The 13,431-nt window shown below is 36.3% G+C and overlaps 2 protein-coding genes across 3 annotated transcripts in view; both read right to left on the bottom strand.

Moving 5' to 3' along the window:
* Positions 1–583: 583 nt before the first annotated feature.
* On the bottom strand, positions 584–1,176 carry LOC142980187 (uncharacterized). Its single transcript, XM_076125521.1, has one exon. It carries the CDS (start codon positions 1,127–1,129, stop codon positions 602–604), a length of 528 nt encoding a protein of 175 aa, XP_075981636.1. The 5' UTR covers positions 1,130–1,176; the 3' UTR covers positions 584–601.
* A 300-nt stretch (positions 1,177–1,476) lies between these two features.
* Positions 1,477–13,431, bottom strand: part of Tsp (Thrombospondin) — a 32,973-nt gene continuing 21,018 nt past the window's right edge. For both annotated transcript variants that reach the window (XM_076124806.1, XM_076124807.1), the window contains exons 7-21: positions 12,020–12,136; positions 11,648–11,764; positions 11,147–11,266; positions 10,641–10,829; positions 10,086–10,321; positions 9,585–9,737; positions 9,095–9,301; positions 7,629–7,797; positions 7,080–7,257; positions 6,072–6,247; positions 5,641–5,746; positions 4,919–5,128; positions 4,275–4,458; positions 2,070–2,307; positions 1,477–1,741 (exon numbers count right to left, since the gene is read on the bottom strand). In XM_076124806.1, coding sequence (XP_075980921.1) covers positions 1,662–1,741; positions 2,070–2,307; positions 4,275–4,458; positions 4,919–5,128; positions 5,641–5,746; positions 6,072–6,247; positions 7,080–7,257; positions 7,629–7,797; positions 9,095–9,301; positions 9,585–9,737; positions 10,086–10,321; positions 10,641–10,829; positions 11,147–11,266; positions 11,648–11,764; positions 12,020–12,136 — 2,480 coding nt within the window. In that variant the 3' untranslated portion in view covers positions 1,477–1,661. The remainder of the gene's footprint in view (positions 1,742–2,069; positions 2,308–4,274; positions 4,459–4,918; positions 5,129–5,640; positions 5,747–6,071; positions 6,248–7,079; positions 7,258–7,628; positions 7,798–9,094; positions 9,302–9,584; positions 9,738–10,085; positions 10,322–10,640; positions 10,830–11,146; positions 11,267–11,647; positions 11,765–12,019; positions 12,137–13,431) is intronic.

The raw sequence follows: 13,431 nt of genomic DNA on the forward strand, positions 1-13,431 counted from the left end.
TTTACAGATATCTTAAGTACCCACCAAAAATACATTGTTTAAACATCCATTTCTACCTGTAAAAGAGCGGTAAATGTATTTACAATGCTCGCGTGACTCGCCTCCCCTATACAAGGGATCTACTTGCCACAAATACAGATGCGATTGTTGTGTTCAATATTTTCTTGTTCAATGCTATTTTATCGCCATTTTAGTGTGAAGTACTGAAAATAGATCTTAAAGGTAAGCATTACCTGTTTTTTGTGTGAATTTGTCCGGTAGTTTAGAGTGTTCAAAATCGGTATACTTAGGCTTGTTACTTATTCTCGCAACTTGTACACAAAAGAAAAATAAGATATTCTAACCTTTAATTTACAATCGCGTTTTAAGACCCAGTACATTATTATTTTAAACGTAGGCTCGATTTCATGATTCTGAGAAGAATCACCCTAAAGGGTAAACGCCGATAAATGGATTGGCCCTTTTTTAATGGTACCTGACCACATACATTGCTAAATGTCTATGTCAAATAAAATAACCGTAATATTTGGAAATAAAACTATACTCAAATCTCAATACAAGTTATAAAAATTACATTTAAAATATTTAACGTCAAAAAGGATCAGTATCTTGAAATTCTGCAGCAAGAGTGTCCACACCGAGGACATGGGTCTGAAGAACAAGAATCGGAAGACTCGAACATGCTGTGAGCACTCCGGCGACTACCACTTATGTGTTTTGATTTCGACTTTGAATTCTTAGCTGGTGGCTTACGAACACCTCTTTTCGACGGCTTTTTCTTCGGAAACGTGCGTTGAAAAGTCCCTTCAACGATAATACCCTTCGCAAACTGCTGCAATAACTTATGAGCCTTACTTTTCGACTTACGAGGCAAGTTTGGTCTAAGAATCCTGATAAATTCCTGTATTCCCCTTGGTTTCGTCGACGCTGTGATTTTTTTGGAGCTGCTAGTAGTTGCTAGAGGTTCCTTCACCATTCCATCCCCGCTGTTGGCTACCGGTTCAGTACTTTCAACTGGTTCTGCATCTTTTGGCTGTTCTTCAGTAATGTTCGGTTGTGATAGCTGATTGATAATGTTCCCTACATTCACATCTGGTAGAACTTGGTCCTCCATTTCTTGAAAATCCATTGTTGTCGAAAATGTATAAAATAATATTGACTACAAAATTATATTTATTAGACAGTGTCAAAATTCATCAAGGTTTGTACTCTTTGGATAATTACTCTATGTCAAAGAATTTGTTTCGTTTTTATACAAAAAGTTTGCAAGTATATAGTAATAACAAATTCGTGGTGCAAAAAATATTTTAAGCTTGCATTCGTCTAGGTCTAGAAAAACTATTAAGATTTTCGAGATTTTTCTTATAATTTGTTAAATAAACACAAAGTTGCAGTAGCCAGTTTGTTTGTGGTAAAAGGTAACCTAGTTAAAAACGACTAAAATTCGTGTCATTGGTGAAATAAATACACCAGCAATATATAAAATATTATAAACTTTATTGCAAATAAATGTTAGCACTTAAACTATGAACATAGAACATTCATCACACAAAATTCACTGTACTTCTTAACAACAGATCACTCGTTTATTTAAGAGGTTAAAGCTAAAAAGTTAATGTTTTTATTATAATTTTGTGTGAAAATGGAAATGTTATTGTTATTTACACGTAGAAGAAGTCGTGGTCTATTTCGAAACTGTTTCTCGTTGATACTTCTGATGCGATGTTCAGTGGGATTTTATCTGAAACAAAAAAATATATTAGTATGTTTCGTTAAATATAGTATTATTGATTTAATCTGCAATATTTTATAAAATTAAAATAGACCTAGCAATGAAAAACAACAGTTTTAAAAGTATTTGACTTTACATATCAAAACGTAACTGACAAGTATTTGCATGTTTATAAAAATGTAATGAAACAGCAATCACACTTGACATTCTTGGTCTTTCTAGACAAGTCGAAACATACTGATTTTATTCAATCTGAACCTTTTTCCTTTACTCTTTATTGATAAAATATAATAATCAACAAATTGGTACTAAATTCAAGGAAAACTACACAACTTACCATTGCACCTATACACCAAGTTAGACCAAATAATCATCTCCTGAGAGAAGCAGAAGACCCCAAGTCTGCCACCCTTGAGCGTGAAGTCATACACGTTGCCGGAGTCAGCCACCAGGCGGTTGTTCTCATAGACCTTGAGGCGGATGAGACCGATCTTAGGACGGTGGAGCAGACGCCAGCGGTACGCGGTCTTCTCGCGCCAGCCCACGTTGCGAGGGTCTTTCCATAGGAGAGTCACCTAGTAAGGAATTTGAATTGGTAGTTATATTTTGGTTGAGGAGACGACGTCAAGGATAGGGCGAAGTGGACAGTATAATCTCCCTCCACTTCGCCTTTACTTTCCATAAAAGGAAGGCTAAAGCTAAGAGCCGAGTGGTTTAAGTAGGCATCTCCCACGCAGGTGGTTGCAGGTTCGAACCCGAGGCACAGAATAATAAGTACTAAAGTACCCGAGGCAACACACTTATTACTTTTCGAAGTTATGTGTGTATTAGAAATAATTAGCTCTTGCTCAAACGGTGAACGAAAACATCGTGATATGAGGGTTTTTCCTCAAAGAAGATTCCAGAATAATTTCGTACAAAAGTCACTTGTAGTGTTGAGAATTGTCGAGTTTGTAGTCTGCTTATTACACACAAAATCATGTTATAGTATGTTACCTAATTAGAATCATATTTTTTGTTGTTAAATAATTAAATAAGGATTAAGTTCATGTGCTACAAACATAATAATATATTGTACAAAATACCACAATTTTTTACAAGAATCCAAGTCATATTACCCCAAAGAACTATGTCTTTAAGGAACTGATTGAAGGACTTGAAGGACTGATAACCTTCAATCATCATTCAGTCTTTCTATTAAATTAAACGTTGACATCATCTTCATTCAATAAAGACAGACTATCTCCAGACATGTTCCACGTAAAGCTAGCTAAACCAATTACCTAGTACTGCTAGTTGAATGGGACGCAAATTGCATTGTACAAGACACGTGACCGAGTACGAACGTTTATACATAAGTTTGATGTAGGACTAATTAATGCTAGTTTGTGTATCGCTATTTTCGTGATGTCGTGTTGTAGCGGCACGGTGAGTAGCGAAAATAATATTTATGTGAGTAAAGAAAAACTAGGTTGATACCAAAAAGTTTCGTATTTTGTGTGGTTAAAGCAAAATAAAAATTAATTATTCACATATGAGGATCATAGAATTTTGAGCCAATTGGTGGCATAACTATTAATGATATTCATAAAAACCGTCATCGCTTTGCTCGTTCTAGGCATCAAATCCGAGACCTAATGATCACTTACATACTCTACCGTCGAGGCCACAGAGATAGTCTGAAGTCTCATATATATTTTTGTAAGAAATCAGAATATAAAAAAAAATCGAAGCAATGTTAATTATGATGAAAGAATTGCAATTTATCGAAATGACCTATTCTAAAATAAACTTGAACGGCTTATTTTGCAAGCTTCGCACAAAATCCTGCAAGGGTTTTCGTTTATCCATCAAATTAAATTCTATTTTACCCTTCATTGGTTCTCGAGATTTGCTCTCTGATTCTGAGTTCTTATTATTTGAAGTCTGGTTTAGAGCGAACGTTATTTAATCGGCCGTACATGATTTTATTTCTAAAATGTGCAACCGAATGAAATGAAAGTAGTTCAATCAAGCAATGAGGTTTAAGAACTAGTCATTCATATTAATCCTTTAAATACTCATTGTAGCCTTTCTATTAATTTTTACGCACTTAGGGATATACTTTACTTTACTCTTTTGATTTTCATGGGAATAAGAAAATCCTGTACTGAGCACGTGCCTCACCATCACACAACGTCAACCAAATCTATATACCAGCTTAGCCTTCTTTCCAAGCTATGTTGGAGCCGTCAGTTGGACACGGCTTCCAGTCTCACCGGATGCAGCTGAATACCAGTGTTCTAAATGGAGCAACTGCCTATCTGACCTCCACAACCCCACATCATTTTTATTTTCAAAATGTTAACATTTTAACATGATGACCCGCACTTGGCCAGTAAGTAAAATGACTACAACTAATGAATATTATAACCGCTTCTGGACGTCATGGGTTATTTATTAGAATTCGATAAAATTAAGCATTACAGCATCGCCGTAGGTATCTTTAAATTAACTAGGTAAAAAGAATAAATAAACATCTAGTTCCCAATATATTTGATACCTGATCAGGCGTGGACTCGGTGTTCCAGAGCGCGTTCCTCAGCGTCTTGCCAGGTCCAGTCTTAGAGTTGACGAGCTTCAGTTGTATCCCGGGCTCGGCCACGGCTCTGAACGGAGTCGTCTGCCAGTATGTCTGTGTATTCTTCTTCCACATCACCACGTAGAAACGCTTGTTGTTCTGGTAACTGTAGATATACTATGTTAGTACTTGTAGCTACTCATATATAAATAAGCCGGCACTATTCAATTTTGTCCAACAAAACTCCGACACAATAAATTATCGGTATAGGTTGATAGTTACGAAGATGAGTGGTCAATTGGTCATTGTTTCATAATTTGTATTATTCATCCACATAATTATTTACAATTTTACCGCTCCCCATTACGAGTATATTAAATAATGGTAACCTGATTTTATATGTGTTAGACAATTTTCAGTCCGAGGGTAATTAAATCACTTCGTGAATACATAAAAGTCAAGTCATCAGTATCAAAATCGTTCAAGAGACAAACACGACAAATCTAAGATGCACAAAACTTATAATGTTCACATACTTTTGACACGAGGAAAGAAGGTCTTACGTGACCTTTAGTGATCTTACAGTCATAACGTAATTTTCCCCTGAACTTCGTGTAATCACTTACCCAAATATAAACCCAACATAATCATCATCAATCTGCGTGTCCACAAACAGTGTGCCCTCAAAGTCCACTCCGTTGAATCTCTCGAAGCCGACGGCGAGCCCAGGGTCTGAGTTCAAGGTCTGGAGTATCTCCGCGCCCTGGTTTGCTATCTCCCAGTTAGGGTCCTGCTGGGACTCGCCTTCTGGGTCTAGGCGAACTGTCATGTAGTTCCTGAAAGATTTACAGTTATAAGTTTAATAATTGTAATGTATAATAGAATACGGGAATTAACGCGAACACGCATTTTACCGCAGTCGCAGGCTGACTGTCAGTCAGCCACGATGAGTGGAACCTGCGCCGAAACGTTAGGCATTTTAAGGTAAAATGCGTGTTCGCGTTAATTCCCGTATTCTATTATACATTAAACATGCAACGCGAGAGTTTAAAAGTTTAATAATTCTGTTTGAAATATATATGGCAGAGGGTGAAAATATCAAGGCAACAATAACAGGCCAATTTTCAACATTCGCCAATAATATATTATTTTATAATAGAGAAACTGATAATATCATGTCAGGTTGCCCCGAAAATGTTTGAACAACCAAAAATTCATTATGAAAAATACACATAGGCTTATTGATCTAGAGGATTGTGAACTAGTCCTAAAACAAGTTGAAGAATAGCTATCTTCATCTAACAAGGGATAAGACAGACAATTGAAGCAATTAGATATTATAGCTTACCTGAAGTCAGTACGGAATATCTTGGAGTTGTTGGGACAGTTGTCCAATTCGTTGATAACCTTGTCACCGTCGTTGTCGTTCTCACACGCGTCACCCACACCGTTATCTAGGTTAGAATAATATGATCCATTAGTAAAAGAAAATGTATTTTAAACAAGTCACAATGCACTCAAGCTGTTTTCCGTACAATCAGAGAAATTTGAATTACGGAAACAACGATCTTCTCATGAACATGTTAAAAAAGGTATTTTTTATCATCAAAGATTTCGTTAAAAAGCATTAAAGTTACGGGGTGGAGGCTAATGACGTCATATTCTCATTGGCTATACCATGGCATGTGACGTCATGCGATTTCATTAGACATTTTTATAAAAAATAAAATCCTACCATCCCTCTTGTTTTTAAAAGCTGTGGTAATAAAGTGCACATACGATTAGAATCCTTCTGATCTCTATTAGGTATGAGCTGACAGTTGTCGTCTCCGTCCAGGATGCCGTCGTCATCATCGTCGTCGTCACACGCGTCGCCCTTGCCGTCCTCGTCCACGTCCAGCTGGTCGCTGTTCGGTATTGTCGGACAGTTGTCTATACTGTCTTGCACACCGTCGCTGGAATATAGGAGATCGACTTTATACCACAGGTTAATATAATATAACATCAAGCTCATTATCTCCAAATGTATAGGGAGAGGTGTATGACACACACCAGTATTTCGTAATATCAATGTTGCATGTTAGAGGTGGCGAGCCTTTTGCTTATATACTGGGCTCGTTACCGATCTCCGCGCTACTATTGTGAACTATCTTCATATAAATTGGGAAAGACTTATCGCAGTTTGCTCCACCCGGGAACTGAATCCGAAAGCTCGTGTACTACAGCCAAGTCCACAGTCAGTCTATTTTTTTGACTTACTTTTAATATAATTTACTTCATACGAAATTGTTAAATACGAACAATTGCAATATTGATTACTTCTGTGTAGCGGAAGGTAAAAGAAACGTATAAAAGTCACAGATGTGAGAATTAATTGTTCGGACACAAAATAAAATATAATATTTATAAATATCTTCGGATATTTTGTGAGAATCAAAAGGAATTTACTAATATTGTTATATCGACATCGGATTATTTTTGAAGAATGTTTTTTTATTACTTTAACGAGCATCTTATTGTCTTGAAAGGAAAGAACTTTTTAGCTCACTAACTATTTCTAGAATGGTATCTTAATTATCTTTAACTGGGACGTCTGAAGACTTATTTTTAGTTATGCGGCGATGTATGGTTCGCATCTATGCAAATATTATACTGAATATAATATTTCTATAATGTTACTAATCACACAAAAACTACTGACCAAATGATGACATTTATTAGGTATACATTAATCTCTAACATAGTTTAACATAAATTTGAAAAAATGCTGTTTTTCGTGGTACTCACGTGTCTCTATCGACATCGCTGTCACAAGCGTCCCCCACACTGTCTCTATCGGCGTCCTCTTGCTGCGGGTTCCTGATGCGAGGACAGTTGTCGCACGCGTCGCCGATGCCGTCGTTGTCCAAGTCCTCCTGGCCCGGGTTGTAGTGCCGGGGACAGTTGTCTCGATCGTTGATTATGTCTGACGAAAATATTGTTGTCAGTCGACAAGTAGTTGAAAAAGTTGTGAGAAAATACTTGAATTATTTCTGTACTACAGTTTCAACTTTTGTTTATTGTGGCGTCTGGATGTCGAGTATTAAATATTTTAAAGATGCTTTAAATAGTTCCTAAAGTAATGTTATTGTAACATAAGAATGTGTAATAGAAAAATAACAACAATTAACGACAGAATGTTCACCTTAAACTAAGATGTAATCTCAAAGTTTATTTGAAAGATGCATCCACTATTTATCGGACTATGATATCAAACACAGGACTAATAGCATATTATTCCCTACTTTCCGGATCATATCCAACATTTAAAACTAAAAATAATAAAATGTATCTTACGATCATTGTCAATATCAGGATCGCAAGCATCTCCGAAGCCGTCACCATCAGTGTCTTCTTGTCCAGGGTTGTACTTGCGAGGACAGTTGTCACACGCGTCACCGCGCTTGTCGCTTCTATCCTCATCACGGTCTAGCTGGTCCGGGTTCGGAGTTAGCGGGCAGTTGTCCTATATGTAAATTATATAGGTGATGAAACGATATAATGGCTTATGAAGGGATACACTAGATGACAATATTGTCGTTCCGTCAGTGATTGCGGTGGTACAATATTGTCGGATTTCACTAAGGACATATGTGGCACCACTACATATATAAAACGAAATCCCCTAGTGTATCCCTGGTCTATTTATTACCAATACAAAGTTACTACAAGCATATACAATTAGAACACTGACTGCTAACTACACTTTAAAAACAGTAAAACCAGATATTGATAATTTTATAGGTCACACAAAACAATAAATTAATCACATAATGTCTACAATATCCTAATATAATAACAACAGTTTATTATTATTTTAATATACTACTTCCCTTATTTTGTACTTTTTATAGTTAATTTACTTCTACATACATATTAGGCTTTTCAGTGTTCTTACAAATCGTGTGTCTCTATCTACGGGCTGCTAAATCTACTGTAATACATAATGTAAAAAATCCTTACAATTACCTTGGTCCATAGTAAAAATACCGATGCACTTTTACAAGACGGGTAGTTTTCTTTAAAGCTCTTTATTAAGTAGGCTATAAAAACATTGTCTATTAGACTATTCTCTTAATTCAAATCCGTTAAGAAAAAAAGTAACATTGAAGAATCGGAAAACAATATTAATATTTGAAGTAGTGAGAGAATTTTTTACTTGTAATTTGAATTGAACAAGGGTGCATTCTCGGTCCCAATTCAGACATTCCTGTCCCGGTCCCGCAAATAATTACCTTTTTATATGTACCTCCGTAAAAAATAAATGGAGACTGCTTAAAAAGAAAGGTAAATAAAATAACATAAACTTTATTAAAAAAGGAACTACCAATTATAATTAACAACATCAAATAAAATTACAAAGGAACCAAATTGTACAGACATTTTTAAATGTTCACAGTTCAAGAATAATTTATGGCTCATAAAAATATTGAAATTGTAAAAGTTTATTAGTTTGGAATTAATTAACGACTACTCGACTCTCAAACATTTGTTGCTGCTGTTTTTTATTTTCGGTGAGTTTTTTTAAACATTAAATAGTGTGGTGACCTTCTGTAAGTGTTGGAGAAAAAGATAAACGATTTATGTAAAAAAGTTTTCAGACAATATTAATTCCTATCATACTTACATGCAAACTCAACTGTAAACTTAGACTAAAAATAAAAATAGCGTGCATCTCCCGTATTCTTAAACATTCGTTTGGACTTATTGGCTTTATATTCTTCACTTAAAGCCGTAAAGTTGAACTTTCTGATGATATTTACCGGCAAGTTTGGGATGTCGTCGCCGTCCGCGTCTCCGTCGCAAGAGTCGCCTATACCGTCGCCGTCGGCGTCTTCCTGCCCAGAGTTGGAGACTTCGGGACAGTTGTCAGCTTTACAGTGGATCTCTGAACATGGAAGCTGCTGGTCTGGGTAGCCGTCTAAGTCTTTGTCGTGCCCGCAGACTGTACCGTTGCCGGCCCAACCGGTCTGCAATGAAATGCTTTATTGTAGTGAGTTGGTTTTTACTCCTTTGGTATTATTGTCGCCGAAGTTGTGCCAAAAAAATATCTATGGGAATTAATACGTATAGCGATAATCTAAGTTTTATTAGTTTCACCAGAATCTGGTGTTAATGTAATAAAAAAAAATTACATTCAAAACAGATCGTATCTTTGTAATTCAGCTGAAAAAGCATCTTTAACTGTATCAGTTACATAAACGTCAACTTGACCAACAAAGTTAATATTACTAAGTGGATATAGATACGTACCGCGCACACACACTTCTGTCCAAACCCGCAGACGGCGTTGAACCGGCGACAGCGGTCAGGATCGCAGCGCTGCCTCAGCTCGCTGGGACCAAAGCACGGACGAGTCGTGTTCTCGTAGTACGCACCACCGCATTGTACGCAGATAAATGATCCCTACGGTAGTAACAATAGTAATAAACTTCGTCTAGCTTAGAACTTCTGAATAGCATCACACAAATAGAGGACAAAATTTTTCCTCGAATTCCGGATCCGTCCAGAAAATCTCAGAAAAATTGTTTAAAGCAAGTAAGTACAATAAAATTTGCGGAAACTAAACAGACGTTATGGCAATATAACGAGGAGTAAAGCTAACAGTAAGATAAAAAGATATTAAATAACTTTTTGATGCATTATATCATAAGAAAATTCAAAACCTGGAGGAACGCTGTTAAATCTTAACGTAGTCAAAAAAAATACCTAAGAGCTATCAGTATATCAATATGAGACATTAGGAAGTCTTACCGGAGTATTAACACAAAGTCGTCCCCTCGGGCAATTAGCCCTACCCTCCACGCACTCATCGATATCCACGCACTGTTCTCTGCGGCGCTCATTGCCGGAGCCTCTCCACCCAGAGCTGCCCTCGTACCCCGGAGGACAGGGGCCGCAGACGAACCCGCCCTCTTCGTTACGACATGACACTACCTCGTCACATGGGCGGATTAAGTCACATTCGTCTATGTCGACGCAAGAATAACCTGTATGGAAAAAGAGATAGACGCTTTTAATCAAGTTATAGTTTTTGGAGAACTTTTGGCTTGTATTTTTTTATAATAACCTGATATAAGACTATTGGGAAATGACAGAACTGAGAGTTATAATATGCTTGTTAAACTCGGGGTCAGTTCGAGCTAGCAAGCTATTCAGAACACAAGACCTTAGGTTCGGTTTTAATATCACATTATATTGCAAAGATACTCTAGATGCCATTATAACTACCATTTCTTTCGTACCTGGAAAAACTAACAGCACGAAGAAAATAAAAGCATAGTCTTTTTTAGCATATAAAGCTCTTACCATTCCACTCGAAGCCATCAGGGCAGCCTTGACACTGGTAGTACGGAGAGGAAGCAATTGGTGAACATTGTCTCTTGTCACATGGTCGGTGTGTCTCACACACGTGCTGGCATTGTCTGCCGTTGCCATGGTAACCGGCCGGGCACGGACCGCAGTGAGGACCTGATGCTGTCTCCTGACATTGTACACCTGGGAAAAGACTTTAAATTGTTAGGTATTCAAGAAACTGAAATAAAAAATAACGTATAAACGTTGCACAAATATAGCTATTTAGTTTTTAAACACTCGATGAACTCTGAAAAAACGTCTTACATAGACAAAAAAGGGAAGAAAGCACTTTTCCCTAGATAAACCTTAAAAAAACACAACGATGGTAACCTACAATAAGGCAATGGACATTTGCAATAGTTTAGATAGAGACGTTTAAACTGTCAATAAGCGTCACTACTTAAACTTAATTTCAAAGCTCAGAGGAGAATAGACATTATAGACATAGTGTATTTTACCTTGGAAGCAAGTATTCTGCTGGCAGCTGATCCTGTAGCACTTCTCGCCGTTGCCGTGGAAGCCCTCAGGACATGGACCACAGCGGAAGCTGCCGTCAGGCATGTCTCGACATTCAACACCTACGAATACCAAACAATTGACGACATGGCACATTTTTTTCAGAAAGACGATGATATATTTTTTGTTTTAATTATTTTCCCACTGCTGGGTAAGGGTCTCCTCGCGGTATGAAGAAAAGGGTATGCCTACAATCCCCCACGCTCTTGGCAAGTGCGGATTAAGGAATTTGCATACTTTAAAGAATTGTCTACCAGAACACACTAATGCAAAGTCTCATACGGAACTATTGTTTTTGCAATCCACACTTATTTTTTGTAATCTGATTGTACTTTGTACCGTTGTTTGTATGTTTGTAATAGTTACTTTTGAAAACTAGACCCTAGTTCTGGAGTCACAAAAATGTATAATTAATTTAATTAATTACTAATAATAATACTTACGTCCTCCAAAGCATGGATTACTTTCACAGGCGGAGTGACAGTTCTGTCCATCGCTGGTCTGTCTGCCTGGACATCTGTGACACCTGAAGCCCTGCTCCGTATCCTCGCAACGCTCCGCTAAGTAACCACAAAACTTATCGTAGTATTGTTTGAAGTTACGATTGATAATTGAAAAAGAACAAATAGGCTTTGAAGTTCATTTTTTATTAGAAACTTTTTTTGTTTTGGCAATGAATCATATGAAAATTGTAGTACATAGTTGAATTCATTTAAATGAAGCATTCTAAGCTATCTAATACTAATCCAGAATTTGTGAAACCGGGTTTTCAAATTATCAAACTGTTGTTTCTCTCAATTTTGCGTAAAACTTACCCCTAGAGCAAGGTTTCCTATTACACAAGATTGGTCGGCACCTTCTCCCATCTCCTTCCATACCGTGAGGACAGCGGCCGCACTCAGGACCGGCGGCCGTGTTGTGACACTCCACGCCTGTGTTGTTGTGTTCATAGATCTTTTAGATTTATTACTCTCTTTATTAAACCTTTGTTTAGTTCATGTCGATGTTAATTGGTGTGACTTAAATGAACAATAATATTATATCTTGCATAATAATATTCCGTAGAATATTATATTCCGTTTCATTGTCCTTACCTCTTTCAAAATTGTATCGCTCTTTGCAACATTCTAGCAGTAAACAAAAAAGGTACTATCGTTATGTCACATGAAAATTTTTAACGCGAATATAGAAAATCTATAATTGTCTATTTATGCTGACATTTTTATTTTTTGTTTTCGAGATAGAAACTGAATTATTTGTAAAAATTAATGTTTGTATAATACCTTCTGGAACAGTGTAACTTATACATTCTTATATTTTTGGTCATATTTCTGATAAATTGTGCTACTTTTTCTCACACAAGGTATTAAACGTAGGTGTAATGTCTACAGAGTCACAAATCACCACACAATGAACATCGACAGAACTAATTCATTCACAAATATGAATAAGGTTAATCAAGCAACTGTGTGGGTGAGTTACAACTCTGTAGGCAGACATCTTGCTTATAACTGGTGATATGAAATAAAACCAACTTTTTACAACAACAGATTTAATGAAAACCCACACGATTATAGTTGCTTGATCTACCTTACATTGTAAATGGCAAGAATTAGTTAATTATGTTAAAGCACTTGATGAACATTTTTTCTTAAATCTAAATGTTAGAATTACGACAAAATTACATTTAAAAAAATTAAAATTATGTTCTAAAAAATAATGTTTGTAAATTAAATTATGAACCGATCTTTCGTGTACTATTTTGTTAAATAAAGTTAAAAATCGGACTTTAAATGTTGGCTTTAAAAGTTAATGACAGTCTTTAATGTTACGTTAAGTACGTAACATTATCTTAATGATGAATAAGAAAATTTTGTAGCATAGCAAATGATCATTATGTCACAATATAGATGCTAAACAATATTTAAACCTAAAGACTAAAATGATTAAAAAAGAAAGAATAATTTTGAAAAGAACAACTAGTCTTAATGGTAATTAATGCAAGTGTATATCGTCATTGTCTAATTAACATTTGCTATGAGGAAAAAGTATAACCTTGATATATTTAATAAAGGATTCTTCTGACCAACTAAGTATGTGACTATGATGATCCTTACAGAGTGTAAACTGTCTACAAACAATCAGCTCATACTCGAACACGCGTCTGTTTTTTATGCACCCTCAGTACCGCGATTCTCTGCCACTATCGACAGCCGACTACTTACTA

This window comes from Anticarsia gemmatalis, chromosome 17, assembly GCF_050436995.1.
Source record: "Anticarsia gemmatalis isolate Benzon Research Colony breed Stoneville strain chromosome 17, ilAntGemm2 primary, whole genome shotgun sequence".
Taxonomy (NCBI): Eukaryota; Metazoa; Arthropoda; class Insecta; order Lepidoptera; family Erebidae; genus Anticarsia; species Anticarsia gemmatalis.

Bases quoted from the DNA above. Each gene is read 5' to 3' on its own strand.
- LOC142980187 (XM_076125521.1), bottom strand. From the start codon at position 1,129: ATGGATTTTCAAGAAATGGAGGACCAAGTTCTACCAGATGTGAATGTA.